At 37.0% G+C, this 19601-nt stretch overlaps 1 protein-coding gene across 3 annotated transcripts in view; it reads right to left on the bottom strand.

Moving 5' to 3' along the window:
- Nucleotides 1-1204: 1204 nt before the first annotated feature.
- Nucleotides 1205-19601, bottom strand: part of ARAP2 (ArfGAP with RhoGAP domain, ankyrin repeat and PH domain 2) — a 124994-nt gene continuing 106597 nt past the window's right edge. For 2 of the 3 annotated variants that reach the window (XM_042053426.1, XM_042053425.1), the window contains 6 exons: nt 19136-19275; nt 14481-14563; nt 13063-13098; nt 12519-12582; nt 7847-7978; nt 1205-4515 (listed from right to left, as the gene is read on the bottom strand). In XM_042053426.1, the coding sequence (XP_041909360.1) occupies nt 4165-4515; nt 7847-7978; nt 12519-12582; nt 13063-13098; nt 14481-14563; nt 19136-19275 (806 nt within the window). In that variant the 3' untranslated portion in view covers nt 1205-4164. Of the gene's footprint in view, nt 4516-7846; nt 7979-12518; nt 12583-13058; nt 13099-14480; nt 14564-19135; nt 19276-19601 lie in introns of those variants that run through there. The other variant, XM_042053427.1, reaches the window with a different exon arrangement.

Raw genomic sequence — 19601 nt, 5'->3', positions numbered from 1 at the left:
GATAGCTGACTCTCCCACTGAAACAGAATGCACTGGAAAACATGATATAAAAATCAGAGTTGATATAACTGGGTAGCCTATGACAAAGTGTCACAGCCAGTGAGAGATGCACCCCTTACTTCCTTACTCCTGCAGGCACCACCCCTACCCCCAGCAGAGAATGTAAATTTTTTCTTAGACTTCTTAATCTGGAATTTGAGCTGTGGAGGTGGTGCTAACCTGGCAGCACTCAAAGGAACACAACTGTGCCAGCACTGTATCAGGGGAGAGAAAAATCATAGTAGTGAGATAAAATTCCTGTAACTTTTACCCTCAGATAAGCCTGTATCTCCAGAGCAGTCTAAAACTACCCCAATATATGACAGCAAAAGGCACCGCAGGGGTGCCTCTGGCAGACAGAACTGGAGGCATCCTAACAACTTGCCTTAGGCAGAACAGCCCAGAGCTCTTCCCAAAGAAGAAACAAAAATCAACCATATGGCCAAGCCTTCCCCATTAACTGAAGAAATCTTTGGGGATATCCTTTCCCCACTGGACAGATTATTGGATAACACTTGCAAAACCTTTTAATGCAAAAATTGCATCTCAACCCGACTCACAGTAAAGGTAAGGTCTGCATGAACACATTCTGTAGATCTCAGCTGGTGAAATCCGACTCCACACTAAAGCAGTCTCTGCTGAGGCACAAAACCTATTAGTCAGACTGCTCTTTTGAACTGGCATCCCAAAATAGCACCTCAGAAAGAGATCTGTTTCAAAGAATAATTCTAAAATAGCACACAATATCCATCTCAAGTAAAGAAAAAGAAAACAAAGAATCTAGTTTGTATTTCATTTTGGGTTTTCATTGTTTCCCTCACCCATCCTAATAAATGTGAAAAAACACACACAGAAAACAGGCATTATGTTAAACAATATAAACACTGGTTACACGTCACCTTTACACCTACCTATCATGGTTGCAGAAGTGTAACAAGGTAATGATGAACCTGAGATTTACTATGATTTATTAAGATATTACTCTTAGTCTTCTCACTGTTATAGGCCTGTACATAAAATATTGGTCTCCCATTTAACTTCATTTTGCAGATGAGAAAGTAAGCTCTTACCAGGTTATTCAATAACTTTCATATGGGCACACAGATTTTTTTTTTTAACATTCTTACTGATTTTTTTTCCTGAAAAAAATCCATCACCAGATTCATCATTCTGAGAAATAGCATTTATTCAAATAATTACAATTCTCTGAAAATTACACTTTACCAGTCCTCAACATGGCACAGGAACAACAAAAGATCAGCAGCCATTAAGATATTGCAACAAACCACATTTATTCTGCGGGTCTTAGATCAGTCTGAAACATGTAGTGCAACAATAATGTGTTGGATGATCAGTCCAAAACTTTGATACCTATTTAAAATAATTAATTGCAAATTTAATTTCTACTTCCCCAAGTAAGTGTTACTTGTGCTAACACTGTCACCATTCAGTGTGCCTCTGTAAACGTGCACATAAATGTATGCACATTATGTGTCTTTGTGTATGTATACATACAACCCCAAATTTGAACACATTTTATTAAACATCTTCTTGATTTTTATGGCCTGTTAGCAGCAGTTATGCAGATAATTTATCTGTGATATGGTTTTGAAATAGAGCAAGTGTTTCTGTAGTCCTTAGAACCAATAAAAATACACAAAGCATTTTCTTCATGGATATTCACTTCAATGCACAAAACCCCTTCCACTGCTCCATTTATTCCATTAGTGTAGTGGCTTAAATGATGCATGAGGCTTTCAGCAGTGAAGTGAATGTCATTTTTAAGGACCCAATAAAAAGATAAACAATATAGGAACCATAACTCAATACTGAGAAATATCTGCAAATAAAAGTACAACTGCAAATAGTACATTCAGGTCCAGCCTGAGAGAAGATAAAGTAATTTCTCCTACTGGCATTAGGCCCCAATTCAAATCAGCATTTAAGAATGTGTTAACGTTAAGCACCAGCTTTAATCAATGCAATTTAAGTTCAGGCTGATATGCTTTCTTGAGACAGGGCCTCAGTGATTAGAAAAGGCTCAATTAAAAAGTGAAGGTAGCAAAACAGTCAATAGTGCACTGGGAAAACTAACATCTACAGACTTTTTTCAGTTTTAACAACTGCTCAAATAAGGTAAGTGCAAAGTCTAAAAGTCTAGACTTGCTTTGTCAGTGCTACATTCCAGAATAATAAATACAACTATAAAGTATTTGAGTTTGATCTCATTTCCTCTGTACTTCCTAGCAGAGTTGCCAGATACATTATTTGAGTCACTTGCCTAATTTCTTCAATCAAACAAATTATTTTTCCAATTAAGCTGCTCAATGCAATCAAGAATAGAAGTAAATGATGTGAGAATGTTAATGGCACCTGTGACTACCAAAAATAGAAGAGGGAATAAGTGAGCATACTGCTTCTGTGCTTCCTCTCTTCTACCTTAGGAGATCTGGCCAGTTCCAATCAAACACTAAAGGCATCAGTAAGTTCTTAAAAGGCTGGTGAAAATCTGTGACAGTGTTGGCTAGTCAGACCACAAAAGGGACAGCAGCAGAAACAAGCAGATGCTCTTATTAGTGCCTCCCTTGAAGCAAAGGCGCCATGTGAGCGAGCTCATTAGTGCTCTTGTCTGTTGGTCCGGCTGCTCAACCAGACAGCATCTACAACACCTGGAAACAGCCTCGGCACAGCAGTGCCTTTTGCCCATCCAGCTGTTACAGAACAAAGTAAAAATGGATATGCCATGAGGCAAGAAGGCAGCAATTCCAAGGCATAAGTGATATGATCTGAAAAACAAATGAAAATAATTTCATTCCTTGAATAGTTTTGTTTTTTTTTTTTTTTAAGAGCAATGCTGATTATTAAATTTAAGGGAACTCTGGGCCTAAAAATCAAAATAGCTGTACTGTTCTACATCACATATCTTCAGGAACTGCTACCTACATACTAAGAAGGCAGGAAGTGAGGCTGTTCTGCAACACTGGGACCTGCCCCCATAGGCAGAAGAGCAGTGCTACAGTTGTAGCACAACCATTTCCTAGTCCCTGCAAACAGAATACAATTCATCTCTATCCTCATGGTAAAGAGAGGGGTAAATCTCTTCCCCCATTTAGGATTTGGCACTTCTTAATTGAGTGTGATGGTACCATTCTGATTTGTTTGTGTGGGGACCATTTTCTCTTAAAGGAGTTAATTTCTCATTTAAATACTAAATACTCATGGGAGGTCAGCAACTTTGTTAGCACCAAGCAAGCTCTATGCAAACAGCAACAGAAAAGCCTGCCTTTGTCACCCTGAGCTAACTAAGGCCTCTTTAGAAAACAGCCCATTGAGCACAGAGATGATGCTGTTCTTCCAGTTCACGTACCCTTTAAAATTAGATGTTGCTTTGAAGACTTCTTTTGTCCTCCTCAACAGTCTCATTACTTAGATGTCATAATCAGATGTACACCATAGAGACACAGTTTCAAGATACAAGAATTAATACATTGTCTCACCTACTACATTTCTCTCCCTTCTGATTCTTTCACATGATGCCTTGTCAGTGGACAATTTTATGGAAGCAAATACTAATTTTCTCCTTAAATAAAAACAAACAAACAAACAAAAAACCCAACCAAAATCAATTTCAAATCAGATGTTACTAATTTTTACAGTGTTAGACAATTAAAAATATTGCAGGCCAATAGTATGAATTTCAGAGTATAACTTGTCTTTCAAAGATATCTCTCCAGTATTTACAAGGTAGTACAGAGTAAAAACAGAGCAAAAGGTTTTGACAGTTCTTAGAATCCCTATATCAAACAAAATCTGAAACAAACAACAACAAAAAAAATTGACAGAACCCTGGTGTCCTTTCACTGCACAGAAAGCCTTCCAAACTTCAGGAGTTTTACATAATCAGTTCTTCCAGCTCAGTCTTAAAATTATAACATGGGGCATACACATACACAAAATCAGTAGCTGCATACAAACAAATGTATTTCCTCTGCACTGTACAAACTACACACATCAAAACAGACTACTTTTGAACAGAAAACACACACACAAGAATATATATATATGTATATGTATATAACACAAGAATATATATATATGTAAATATTACACTTCAGGCTCAGGAAATCAGCTGGAGGTTTCATGAAGTGCTCTGTTCTTCTGCAGCACTGTATTTAGTTCCTGAATCACATTTGATGGCAATTTGCCATCTAATTCCAAAGTAGTTTTGTTTGTTTTGGTTTTATTTTTCTTCAGTGTCTTATGTGGTTTTTGGTGTAGTTCAGTCATCCCTGAGCTTGCATCATCCTCAGAAATCAAGTTTCGATGTGTTTTTGCATGATTTCGCACTTTCTCCTCCTTTCTTTCCAAACATTGTGCCACAATAGATGCTTTTTCTTTCAAGTTTTTTCTTTCTTCCAGAAGTTCATTATCATGATGTTCACCAAATCTTGATTTTCCAGTTTGTAGTTCTATATTCTTACCAAACAAGCAAAGAGAAATAAGTTCATTAACACCACATTAAATAATAATTACATTGCAACTTTTGGTCATTAGTTTCATTTATGTTCTAAAGAAAAAAAAATTAATTTTACTCAAGAGCTGAGACAGCAAAGTCAGTTTTAAATTACCACAATTGTGCTATTATCATTTAGCAAGCATTTTTAGTGAGGAATTTCTCAATTAGTGATACTCCTCAAATTTACATAAATCATGCACCATGACAATGAAGACATTTTTTTTCATAGAATCACAATTTGATTTTTCATTCTACCACAGTAGACTAAATTTTAATGTTTTACAAAAGATCCATATACTCTTAAAGACTCAGAATTGTTTGATGGAATGAATGCAACTGTGTATAATGCAATTTTGATAAAGTAATGACTGAGCAACATGAATATAGGAAAGATAATTTAATCACATAAACATTTTCAGCAACTGATAAATTATAAAGACTGGCTGCTTTTTCAAATTGCATATTGGTGGGCTGTTTTCAACTTCTTAAGCTGTAAAAAATAAAAGGTAAATCAGATGCTGCATCTAAATTTGCATTATTGTATTCTGGCTGCTCAGTTGGTGTGGCAGTAGTGAGAACATTCCTTTTGTGGAAAAGTCTGGTAGTTCTAAAAGAAAAGTAGGTCCTGGAATTCTTCTTTCATGTGTGGCATCTTTTTTGACTACCAGAAGGTAGAGAAAACTGAGGGAAACTTTGGTTCTTTTTGTATTTCCTCTGTGGAACTTGTTCAGTTTGACTGCATTTTTTATGGAGTTATTTATCCACAGCATATAGGCAACTTGTTCCTTGGAATCTTAATACCTCCTATATGTTAACACAAACATGAGAAACTACTCAAACACTAGGAAGGAGATAGTTTAGATACACAGAATTATAGAACGGTTTGGGCCTTCTTGTAGGCCTTTCTTGTACGACCTATTGTGAGTATGGTATTCGGCCTTGCTTGAAAGAAAAGGTTTTTCCTCATTCCTCAGTCTTCTCATATTTTGAAATAACATCAAATACTTCCTGCAGATACACAGCAATGTATTTCTATTCCAATTAAATAATTCCATGTGAAAAATACACATATTTTAAATAGCCACATATACAACAAATGGTATAGAAATAACCAAAATGTTTTGGTTCTATTTATTATTAGGATTCTTAGGTTTTGAGTCTTTCAAACCTTTGGTGTTACACATTTATCTTGTTAACACACAATAAAATTGCTTCCAGTAATGGGGAAAAATCAGACATTCAATATAGCCATTTTAGCAAAAAATATTAATATTAAACTCAGTTTCTGAGTATGTTTGACCTTTAGTGGTTTGGGGTTCTTTTCCCCCCACTCATCTTCCTCTCATGAAGACATCACTTTTTCCACTGTTTGAAAAACTTTCAGTCTCTTTTCCTGCCTGTATAAATTGATCCCATTTCTACTACAAGTTTACACATTGATCTGTAAACAGACATCCATTTCCCATAAACCAGCATGTTTCAGAAAATGCTTGTTCTGTTATTACTTTCTAATGCTTTAAAATGGAGATATTATTGCATGTTGGAGTACTCAAATTCATGGAAAGACTGAAGGTGTGGTCTCCCAATGGTACATCTTTTTTTTAACTGACTCCACTGGGGTATAGTATTTCTTCTTAATAAACCGTGTCATATATAGACTTTCTACCACTATTTTACTGCTCATTCCAGTTTTAGCTTTCCATGTAAAGAAAGCATTAGTTTTTATTTTTCATTATGTGTTTTTGTGTTAACCTTCCTAAAGTATGCAAATACCTTTTGCATAAAAATTCCCTAGATCTAGTCATGGCATAAATAATGAAGACTGTGGATTTCTGCTTTTAAGTTTAAACTCAGACTTCCTCAAAGTTGCAGTGTACAAAACTTTAGTCCTCCCTAATGAAGCAAATTATCCACAAAAAAAGAAATAAAATAATACATACGGTACTATAAGGCATTAAGGATTTTTTATCAGGAAGCTCAAAATCCAATAAAACCTTTATCCTAGAATGTCTGAATTTGTAGCCATCTCAAAGCATGTGCTAGAGGTTTCAACTGTACTTGCATAAGGAACAGGTAAGAGACACACCTAAGCGTTATGAAGTTTTTTGACTGACAAGACCTATGATTTACTTTCATCAAAGAAGTTTGAAAACATAAGCATCAGAAAGAACTCATAAAAAATTGCAAAAATACTTTTTGAGAGAAGGTTAAAAAGGATAAATTAAACAAAATATGAAAGTTTGTAAACAAATTACAAAATATTTATATTCACATGGTATTATACTCTTGTAGTTAGGCAGAGCAGAAATTCTTTCTGGAAGAAAGTGTAACACAAGATGGAGTTGTGTTTTACATAAAGCACTATGCCTGCCTTGTGCTTTTAGTTTACCATGGAAACAAATCAACGTTACCACTCTGTACCTGAACCATCATCTCTGTTAGTGGTGATAACACATCCCATATTAACTACCTCCCTTCAAAATGTTCTAACATGTGCAAGAAATAATACTGCTGCAGTCAAAGGACCAAGCTGTTGTTGCAACAGTTATTCACTGCTGCAGTCAGGCTAGTTACCACTACTATTCTCAAGTAGAACATTACCTCCACTGCTTCACCTCAGCTGGAAGTAAGGCAAGTAAGTTCATCCCACAGGCATCAGTATCTCTATGTGGATACCAGAAAGTAATCTCAAGCTAATATAAGGTTCAGATATATCACTAGTGCACATAATGTAGTAACAAAGCTCAGTCTATTCAAAGAGTTGTAACTAAAGCCTCTTATTCTTCTTTGAGACTAATTATAATACAACTTGAATGTATCAAAGTTAGTTCCATCTAAGCTTTTCCATTATAGTCACAGAGTAGATAACTATAACAGCGCAGTTATTTTAGACAGAAGAAAAGATACTGTAAGATATGCATGCAGGACAGTTTTCAACGATCTTATTTAAAAAACCCGTCATAAAGTGCACTGTAATAATGTGCACAATATTTCCAGCTAAAAGTCTTACTCCTAATGAACAATCTCTACTGAAAAAAAAAACCAGCACAAATAGAAGTCCATTATGATTTACTGAACAGCCAGAGAGGTTACACAAGTTGAGACTACAATAGCTTTTTTATATTAATTGTCCTAAATGTTTCTTTAATGACAAAATATTGGAAGAGACATTGATAATAAGAACATCTACATTTTATATTTATCCAGCTCTAGAGAGTTCATCATTATTGGAATACTTAATATTACAACATTGTGGTTAGAAGTTCTACATCAAGATTAAACCCCACTTACTTCTGTATTCCCTCTGATTTTACAAGTGTTCTTCTCCTGATGAATGGGAATTAGTGGTAAGCCTCGGATCTTTGGACTTTTAGTTATGGACTGTTTTCTTGCTTTTCCAGCAGGTGGCCATGTATCTGCATGCTAAAGAACAAAATTATTCCTTATTTTCAGTGTGGAATTTCATAAATACACAACATTCTTTGGTATGTAAAACTCCCTTGGAAAAAGCTATATACCGCACACCACCATGCCCTCCTGTTGTGGGAGAAAGGGGAAACTTTATGATGCTTATAATTATATTAATATTTCATAAGTGCTGCACAATGTTGAGTGAACAGAACCAAATTGTCTCTACATAATTGTCATGTATCAAACATCTTCCTTCCCTAATATTATTCTAATTATCTACAAAAAATAGAAGATATCATCAAATGCGACATACATATTGACTTGTTTCACAATTTCAAAATTCCACCGAAGTATGCTTTCAGGAGTCTCAAAAAAAATTTCTGAAATAAGATAAAATTACCCCAACACACAAGTGTTTCAAAATGTGTTTCTTGTTGAGGTTCAAGACCAAAGTGCAGGGTCCTGCACTGGGGCCACAACAAGCCCAGGTAGCATTACAGGCTGGGGCAGACTGACTCAAATGTGGCCCAGTGGAAAAGTACCTGGCGGTGCTGGTCCACGCCTGCTGAACATGAGCAAGAATGTGCCCAAGTGGCTAAGAAGGCCAAAGGCCAAAGGCTTGTGTCAGCAATAGTGTGGCCAGCAGGACCAGGGCAGGGATTGTCCCCCGGTACCCAGCACTGATGAGGCCACATTTCAAGTTCTGGGCCCAGTTCTGGGCCCCTCACTTCAAGAAAGACATTGAAGTGCTGGAGCATGTCCAGAGAAGGGCAATGGGGCTTATGAGGCTTATGAGAAGCAGCTGAGGGATCAGGGGTTGTTTAGCCTGGAGAAAAAGAGGCTCAGAGGGGAACAGATTGGTCTGTACAATTGCCTGAGAGGGGGGTGTAGTCAGGTGGGGATGGGCTTCTTCTCCCAGGTAACAAGTGACAGGATGAGAGGAAATAGTCTTAAACTGCACTGGGGAAGGTTTAGGTTGGATATTAGGAAGAGTTTCTTCGCAAAGAGGTTGATTAGACATTGGAATGTCACCAGTCACCATCCCTGAAGGTGTTTAAGAAAAGACTACATGTGGCACTCAGCGCCATGGTCTGGTTGACAAGGTGGTGTTAGGTCATAGGTTTAACTCAATGATCTCAAAGGTCCTTTCCAAACTAATTGATTCTGCGATTTTGTGAAAAATTATATTAATACTTTAGAGAAAATAATTGTTTAACCTATGATAACAACATGCATTATCCAAAATGCAATCTACAAACATGCAGATCTGGTTTCAATAGAAGTCTTTGCTTTAGCTCAACTGAAATAGGTCAGTCTTGGGCTGAAATGCGAAGTTTCACTCTGAGTGAAAAACAAGCCTGGGAAGAGAAGGGAAGTAAAAAACCATAAATTACTTACTGAATATTTCGAATCTGAGCACATGAGCTCACAGTCTTCAGGTAATGTTAATGGAAACCAGAAAGACAAATTTGAGGACAAGGTATTATAATACTATTTTACTGAAAAATCATCAACATGAGATTCTGTGAATCACAGAGGATGTCCAAGGCCTACAGCTAAATCGGCACAACTTTGCAGGAAACCGGCAAGCCAGGACTGCAAAACCATGAAGCAGTCTCTTCAAGACTATATTTAAAAAAACAGATGTGGAGCTATGATCATATTTGCAGGTGGTCTGCAAGTAAAAACAGCATTACCATTATAAAGCCATGATGGCAGAATAAAAATTGGAAGTCCCAGTTCCAAATTTAGAAAAAGTATTTTACAGACTCACATCCTGATAGAGTAAAAAATTCTCACAGATGGTACTGACGAGGGTGACACAAAAGTCTGTGATAAGAGTTCTCTCCAGTGACCACTAAAAACATTTTCTTCAAATGAAATGAGAAGGTATTATCTGAAAGAGCAGCTCTTGCCAACCAAAATCAGTTTATTGCGGATCAAGACAGAACAAGCAAACGTAATCCAGAAAGCAATGGAGAAACTTTAATCAGCTTCTGAAGAAAACTGTCTGCCTTAATTCCCAGCAAGCCTAAGGAAACCATCCCTGTCAGTTAAGCAGCCTGATTTCCCTTTTGTGCATGTAACATTTCTTAAAATAGAACTCCGAGAAAGTATATCAGAAATACTAGCAACGTATTAGGCCACATAAAAAATGTATTTATTCATAGTTTTGACCCCTCTGTTCAACTGCACCTCATGGTAGTATAATGTGCCTCCAGCTGATCAAAGGCAAGGAAACTGAAAGAATACTATTGTGTCCATCTTCACACCAATTAATTACTTCCAACTGTATGCTATGCATGCTCTTAAGAGATTTCGTATAGAACTACTATAGAATTCAAGAATCAAGTTTCAGCCATGCTTTTCAGGATGGTTTTGCATAGATCTTGAAAGAAACATTGGTCCTACTTCAAACAATTAGTATTTACCAGCTTGGAACAGAAGATTAATAACCTCTGGGTTAACTTGATCACCTGTATCAAAAGTACTCTTATCACTAGATTACAGCAGTACCTACACTTTGCTATTTATATACTCTGCACTACTTATACTACAGGAGAAAGCATTATCAGAAAACAGGACAAAAATAACAATAGTACTACTATCTGACTGATATTAATTACTAATAAAGCCTTACTCTGTTCAAGCACTCAGGAACACAGCAATATTGGTTTATGTCCCTCTTAATTGCACAAGATGATTAAATGTCAATGTCTTAATACTTCAAAACTGATTTTACAGTATTTTTCAATTTCCAATCTAAGTTATTCCACTGACAAAGAAAATGTGCTGTGTGAAGTCTCTCTAACATGTTCAAATACAGCGACAACATATAAGGTAAAATACCAAGCTGACTTCCCTAAAGATGGTCTCAACTTGAAAATTATAACTAGAAATAACCTCAGTTGACATTTACAGTTTTCTGGTTTAGAAATGGGATAATGTGGTAATAATTGTCTGCTGCTGTATGATACAGAACTTTTTAGAGATCTTTTAGAAAGTTTTACCAATATGAGGCATTGCATTCTTAAGGAGATTTTCTCTGTAACAAAGTAGTAGGTTGCAATAAGAACAAAACACTAAATCTGCATCATTAGCACATCATTTTTCATGTAGTTTATAGACTGACAATTTTACTGATGTACAGAATGCCAGTAAAAAGAAATAATCAACAATTTCCACAAAAAACAAAGCCAAATCAAAAAACCCTTTCAATGTAGTATTGCTAATTCATTGCACTATTCATTCATTCGAATAAAGATTTTAAAATAATAGCATGAATTCATAGCAATTTTTTTTTTAATGCACATGAAATTTTTTTTCTTTCTCTGTTAGAAAAAATTATCCTGGACATTGAGCAATGGCTCCCAGTTTTTCATCTATATTGTCAAATGAACATTCTACATCTGCCTGAGCAGAATTCTAACAGACTGTCCTTTACTGTGATTTTATGTCAAAAGGACTTCAACAGTTACCAAGCTTGCATGAGTTACTTCCAAGTTTCCTGTATCAATAACCTCTGAGCCTATTTGCTGTGACACTGCTCATGTTACACCCATGAGATGTATGCCAGATGTTTCCATAGAAACAACAATAGCTATTTCAGTTAGGGGAGCTGAATAAGACAAGAATTTGGAAGTCTTAGTTTCAAGGCATGCATTATACTTCTAGCACTACTATCTATGAAAGTCAGATTCTGTTTCAGAAAGCCTCTAAGAAGTCTGTGCTCAGCCCATGTTATGCAACTCAAAGCTCCCAGGTAATCATAAATCTAGCAATGTTTATTCACAGTGATATCCTGCAAAGCTCCTTGAACGTCATGGGAAAGACAAGAAAAATCTGAGACAGATACAAAATCCTGTTAAAACCTTAAACTACGTTCCAGTCTCCTGTCAATCTGAATTCTTCCCATCTCACTTACTTCCACTTCTCCTGTGTAAATATTAAACTCCATTTCCAAGAATGTGTTATATGTCACTCAAACATATACCCTCCCTACAATCCCATAGCAAGCAGAAGAGTACTTAATTTAAGATAAAGCCTACCCAACACAATGAATTATCAGTGTTAACTAAGCTAACATGGATACCAGAGAAATAAAGCCATATTGGCACAGCTCTTCAAGAGGGCTAGTTCACACCACTGTGCCTTTAAACATGCCACCCTTGTTTCAAGACTACTTTAGCAGCATCCAACCTAGTGAGCAGAGCAATAGCACTCAGGTATTGTGGCACACAGACACCCCCTTTAGGTCAATGGCCAGAATTTCACCCAAAAGAGCTGTCTGCGAAGGAAATAATTGTCCTTCTTTACTCAGCTTCTCTACAACACAGCAGGGTGGGGTGGGGAGATGATTTCAGAATCTAATGTTCTTCTCACTCGCTCTCAAAGCATTCATAGTCTTCATGGACTAAGACCCACCTTTTGGCATTTTTAGTGCATGAAGTATTCCAGAAACTTTGGCAACGAACCTTATATATAACATATACATAGTCAATGGCATTTTCATAATAGCAGAATAAGTTACGTTTTTTGATTAGATTAGTACCTGTGCCATAAAAATGCTGATCATCCACTCCATCTGCACATCCTGTCCATCACAACATATATACCTGGAACACAATACATAATTAATATGAAAAACAATGGAGACTCCTGTTACAGTTAAACATATCAAAGAATAGTCTTCTAAACTACTTCAAATAGTGCTACATTCATTCACGCTGTCTATATTTATTATTAACACTCCCAGAAAAAACAGGCATATATAAATACTTCAAATTATCACTTTACCTACAGTGAAGACAATGCCTGTGCCTCATTTCAAGCACGTGCATAGGATTAAAATCTATCATTTTAACTTTATGACTGTTTGCTTTCTGGCCACAGAAGTAAGCCAGACACCTAAACCCAAAAGATGAACCAAACATATCAATTTTAAAAGTTTATTTACTTAAAAACACAAAAATTAAATTCAACATGCAAGCAAAATAATGCCCATAAGTTTTCAAACAATCTTGTTTTGCAATTGAATTTTTCAACAAATATTAGACAGTGAAGTTAAACAAAGCATGTGTTTCATGTTTACCTACCACTGGTGCTTTTCAGAAAATACTGCAAGTCCCCAGCTGAAAGAAAGATGATTTTCAAAAATTAGTTCCATAAACTCAAGGTGGGGACATATTCCTCAAACCTCAGAGATTAATTATGTTTATATAGTTCTTTCATCTGAAAAAAATAAAATTAAGCTGCAAAGTCTAAACGTGTACTGCAAATCCAGAATAAAGTTGTGGGTTTGAGGATAGATTTTGCTCATTTTCTCACAATTGATTCACAGGTAATGAACTTTCTGTTCTAGACAAAGGGTTATTGCAAAGCACTGCAGATGATGGCTGACTACTTGCCCCATTTTTACTGTGGCTGTGCCTTCTAAAAGTTGCTGGAAATAAAACTGCCTGGTAAAGAGTCCACTACAGTGTGGAAGTCATAGAGAGAAGAGAGCTATGCTTGTACTATAAACAAAAGGAATCACATGATTTAATAATTGCAAGGGAAACAAAATGGGAGTGGGTGCACAATGAAGCCTCTGAGGTGAAACAGACAATTCTGCAGATCCAGAAGAGACTTGGTAAGCTCTACTTTTGAAAGTAGACTAAAAAGAAACCTCAACGTAAAAAAAAAAAAAAACATGCAAAGACTCATTTACATTATCTCTTTACTCCTATTTTGGACTAATCTCCTACTCATTCTGCACTTGAATTAAAAAAAAAAAAAACATACAAAAAAGCCAACAACTTTTTTTTAACATGGCTAAGCTTTGAAATTCACAGACCTTTTTGGGGTGTTTTGATTTGGCAACTGTAAAGGAAAAGATCAAGCAGATCTGTTTAAAGGCTACAGCCAACCTAGACTCCCTCTGGGAGAAGATCCTATGTGCATTGTCTCAGTATCTCAAAGCTTTGACTGAACAAGAACTGGAAACATCTGAGAAAAACAGGTGTCATTTTTCACTGCTCTTTTCCTGAGAGATAGTCACTGATGTTTGTAAAGGGCACTGTAGTCTTCAGCTAGCAGAAACATCAAAATAACAAAGATCCTGAAAAAGGAAAATCCTCTGCTGAACAACAGGAACTGCCACTAAGGGCCATGAGTAGCTGGTTTTCTCTTCTCTCTTTTTACTTGGTGCAAGGAAAGTGTGTGTACCAATGACATGCAGGACATATACCACAAAACTAAGTGAGCTAGGAGCAAACATATTCACAAGAGATAATAAATGCACTTTAGATTACAGAAAGCCAATCAATAAAGTAATTTCCTAGCACAGATTAGTTAACATGGAACATGAAAACAGATATAAGAACAGAACAAATAATATTACAGGGGATAATTTAATTCAGCATACTGCTATTGGCTTCTTGACTTTTCCTTTTTCCACAATGTTCTATGCTACCCTTTTTTGATGATACTACAATAATTTTTACACAGTGTTTATTTTCTTTTCTATTCTTACTTTGTTGGTGGCTTCATTTTCTTTTTCACTCCAAGATAAAGCTTCAGAGAATTGACAGGCAACACTTTTTCAGGTTTGCTAGCCTGCAAATAAAGTAGATTCTAATTATTGTACCAGGAATGTGCCAAAGAGAAAATGCCACATGACTGACTTCACAGCTCAGTTTCTTTCATGGAGCGCACACCTCTTTTCTAGCACATCATTAAATTATTTTGTCTCTTTCTTGGCCATTAACGAAGTGTACCAATCACTATTACTGGAAGCAGACTAATTAAGAACTTAAGGTTCACATGAAATCATAAAACTGTAAAACAATTAGAATAATGAAGATGTGGGGCTATAGATGAAACTCTTCAAGAGAGACAGGGAAGATAGGAAGTGGGATTGCCCTCTGTCAAAGAACCTCTCCTATGGAATGGTGAGAATTTTCTTCAGATCATAGAATGGTTTGGGTTAGAAGGGACTTTAAAGATTATGTAGTTCCAACCTCCATGCCATGGACAGGAACAGCTTTTACTAGACCAGGTTGCTGAGAGCCCCATCCAGCCTGGCCTTGAACACTTGCAGGGATGGGGCATCCACAGCTTTTCTGGGCAACCTGTTCCAGTGCCTCAGTACCCTCAAAGAATTTTTTCCTAATATCCCATCTAAACCTACTCTCAGTTTGAAGGCATTCCCTGTTGTCCTGTTGCTACATGCTCTCCAGTTTTCTTGTCGGCTCCTTTCAGGTACTAGAAGGCCACAAACAGGTTTTCCCTAAGCCTTCTCTTTTCCAGGCTGAACAAATCCAGTTCTCCCAGTCTTCTTTCGTAGATGAGGTCCTCCGTCCCTCTAATCATCTTGGTGGCCTCCCTTGGACTCGCTCCAACAGGTCCATGTCCTTCCTGTGCTGGGACCCCAGAGCTGGATGCAGCACTGCAGGTGGGGTCTCACCAGAGCAGAGCAGAGGGGCAGAATCCCCTCCCTGGCCCTGCTGCCCACGGTGCTCTGGATGCAGCCCAGAACACGTTTGGCTTTCTGGGCTGTGAGTGCACATGGTGGGGTCATGTCCAGCCTCTCATCCACTGGAATCCCCAAGTCCTTCTTGGCCAGGCTTCTCTTGACCTGTTTATCCCCCAGCCTGTGTTAATATCATGAGTTGCCCCAACTGCGGTGCAGCACCTTGATCTTGTTAAACCTTCTGAGATTCCCATGGGCCCACTTGTAAGGCTTGTCCAGGCCCTTCTGGATGGCATTCTGTCCTCCAGGTGTGTCAACCACACTACTAAGCTTGGTGTCATCTGCAAATTCACTGAAGGTGCACTCAGTCCCTTTTTCTGTCATTAATAAATATAATTAGTAGCACTAGTCCCAGTAAGGACCTCTGAGGGACACCACTTGTCATTGATCTTCATCAGGACTCTGAGCTGTTGACCACTACCCTCTGGATGTGACCGTTCAACCACTTTCTTATCCATCTAACAGTCCACTCATCAATTCCATCCCTCTCCAATTTAGAGAAAAGAATATTGTGGGGGACCATGTCAAAGGCTTTACAGAATTTCAGGTAAATGGCAGCTGCAACTCTTCCCTTGTCCACTGACATAGTCAATTTATCATAGAAGGCCACTAGGTTGGCCAGGCAAGACTTGCCCTTGGTGAAGCTGTGCTGACTGACTCGAACCCACAATCCTTAGTTTAGCCAGTCCCTCATCCATTAGGCCACTGGGGCCGCTAAATCAGGGTGAAAAAAAAGCAAATGAAGTCTTCGAACAAACCACACAAGTCTCTGGATAACATATCCTGACTACTATGGGACAGGGGATGGGGAGGGCAGGGCTTTGTTCTTCCTGGTATCTTCAGAAAGGGCAGCCCATTGAGACAGAAGGAATCCACCCGGTTTCTGGAGGACACCAGCATTGGGACTTTAAGAGGAACCTATACAGGACAAAGAAATGGGACAACAGGAATCTCATGAAATTTAACAATGATAAAAATATAACTCTTACACAGTGAAGGAAAAAAAACCCTTAATTGACACAGATTGGGAGTCAGTTCTGCAGATAGGGACCTGAGCCTGCTGGTAGGTGCCAAGCTGGGCATAAACCAGCAGTGCATCCTGACAGCAAAGTTGGTCTCCTTTTCCTGAGTTAGCAGAAGCACAATGAGTAGGTGGAGGAGAGTGATTCTCTTCCTTTCCTCATTACTGTGTGACTGCATCTTTTGACTCCTTGAGAGAAAAAAGAGAATCAATAATCTGGAGAGGGTTCAGCAGGAGCCCACCAAGCCAGCTGGGGGCTGGAGCACTTGCCCTGTGAGGAGAAGCTGACCTAACAGCAGGCGCCCTGCACCTAAGGGGAAGTTACCAAGGAGACTGAGTGAGGCGCTCCATAATGTGAAAAGACTCCATCTAAGGACAGACAAACTTCCCCCCATGAGGACAGTCATGTACGGCAACAGGCTACCCAGAAAGGTTGTGCAATCTTCATCCTCAGGGTTTTTTGAGACTTAACTGATTAAAGCCGTGCACAACATGTCCCGACCTTGGCTGCTATCCCTGCTGTGCACAGGAAGTTGGACCAGAAATGCCCTGAGGTTCCTTCCTTGCTCCTTCTTGAACAAACTATCTTTAGGCAATCTACAACAGACATACACCCACACTGTGTGTGAGAACTGAATGAGCCTAGAAGATGAAGTGCGGAAAGGAAACAATAAAGTTCTCATGCACACTACTACAGAGCAAAACTAATATTTAACACAACACTACACAAAAGTACTTTAGTACTTTTAGGTCAAGTGTTTTAGCTTTCAATTTAGAAAAAAATACACCAAACAACTTAACAAATCTTATAATTCCAGAACACAAAGCTACTCCCTAGTGTTTACTGTCTCTGGATTCTCAATTTCCCACTCTGCAGCTTTCAATTTCTAACACTCCAGAGTATGGAAAAAGAGACACATTTAAGAAAACTTAAAACAACAAAACACACAACAGTTTTATGGTTGGTACTCCTGTGTAATTTCCTGCTCAAAAGAAGGGTACTGTCAGGATGAAGAAATACCCCTGCAGAACATACTATTAAGTTAAACAACTGCATACTTCTCACTATAATGCACCTTGAGGGAGCCATTTGTCTGTCTGTGAGCTTATCTCTTAGCAACAGAACATTAAAGGGGTAAATTATTTCTGTCAATTAGCACAGTATAGTAATTTAACATACAGTATTCAGAGAAACTTTCAATGTTTTTGATAATTGCTCTTGAACAAGAGAAACACTGAACAGAATGTATCCACCTGCATGTACAAAGTTAATTTGCTGTTAATGAGAATTTATAAATTAATTAGTACATGTGGTCTTATTAACTACAATTTTCCATCTGCAATGTCAAGTTTTCCTACTATTCACTTCTAAATATGACTAAAATTAAACCAAGATTATTCATGATTAATATCTCTTAAAAGAAAGTAAAACAAACTCATATATACTATTTGATCAAAAAATGGTATTGCCATTTGCTTTTTTTAAAAAAAACAAGAAATGTAAAGCCATTTAAAAGTAAGTGTTCTAAGCGCCTCCTGAGTTGGGGAATTCAATGTTTTATAAATTAGAATGGTTTAAAAAAAGAGATTATAAAGTGGTATAACAATCCTGTCATAAATTCTTTCCAAGATACTAATTAAGGTTTTATGGGCATATTAATTTATTCTCACATCTGTGCCAATTTGAGTTTTAGCACTAAATTATAAGACACTATTTTTGACATTCTGGGGTCATTCTAATTAAGATTGTATCCACAGCTTCACAAGAAGACACAGTGCATTAGCTTAAGTGAGCAAGGGATATTCTTAAAAAAAGTACTTTACGAAGGTCTGCAATATACATCTGTATTTGTTGGATGGAAAAAAACAACATTCAGCAAAAATAAAAGCACTTGAAACGTTGATTTTTTTTTTAAAACCAGAAATTATTGGAACTAAAATGAAAACATAGTTCATGATTAATATTATTTGGTTTTATACTTAAACACAAGCTGCATACACTCAAACCCACTGTTTTAAGAAAACTCCCATGAAATATTTAAAACTGAACCCTTCCTGCTATTATCATGACTAAATTCACTTCTGTGGAACTCTGAGGTATATCTAACCTAATTATCAATACTAGTTTTTAGAGGACTGAGAATACATCTGAAAACTGTTGGTGGGAAGCAGGGAAAGATTCTGCCAGTGTATTGAGAGTTATTGTTTCCTATAATCTCTTCTATCATGAGACTTGTAGGTGTAAGAACCCTGTTGCTTGCAATTTTTAAGGGCTTTGTGTGAAATAACAAGAAAAAAATAGCATGCACTCATTTAAGTTCCATAGTACTTCTCCTACAGCTCTCTACAGCAGGTTTTCAAATCATTTAGGGGCAACACAAAGCCCCAAACACTTTTATATTTTGAATTTTTAAAGCTTATAGTAATGTGTAACTACAATAGCTAAATGACAAACACACAAATTCCTTTTACTAACACACTTATGAAACAGGAAGACAAAAATCTTATACTTCAACCCCAGAATCTAGAAGTTGCCATTTTATATGAGAAATGTTGATCTGTTTGCCTTCCTTTTCTTTCTCATACAAAAAAGAAAGCTTAATTCAGAGTTTGGTGGAGAGTTTGTCTGCTGTACCTTCATATCCTTATAAAGAAGCAAGTTTCCTTCCCGTAACACAAAATAACGGTCTTGAAATTTGTTTCCAGACAGCAGTTTTGATGGTTCCTCCTTGTACTTGAGATTGCCTGCTTTCACGCTACCTTTCTCATTTTTCTCTACCAAGAAAAAAAAGCATTTTGTTAGAATTACAACAGCAGAAGTTCCTAGTTCTTAAGTATTATTGTTTATCAAAAAAACTAAAATTACATTGGTAGAGTTAATTTGGTATTATGCTACATATATGTATAAAAATAATGAAATTAATTATATTATATATGTATACACATATATATAAACTATGTATCACATTTCAATACATATTCTATATTAATATATATTACATATTCATAAGAAAGGCATTCTTAATCATACACACAATTATTATTTTAATTACTGGTGGGGAAAAAAGTCTTCTCTGTTTCACTTCTATGATAACATGGAA

Source organism: Corvus kubaryi, unplaced genomic scaffold (assembly GCF_017639235.1).
Source record: "Corvus kubaryi isolate FWS band 111438036 unplaced genomic scaffold, C.kubaryi_AGA036_p1.0 split1-131, whole genome shotgun sequence".
NCBI classification, from domain to species: domain Eukaryota; kingdom Metazoa; phylum Chordata; class Aves; order Passeriformes; family Corvidae; genus Corvus; species Corvus kubaryi.
The sequence above is the reverse complement of the archived record's forward strand: the minus strand, read 5'-3'. Positions and strand labels throughout refer to the sequence as shown.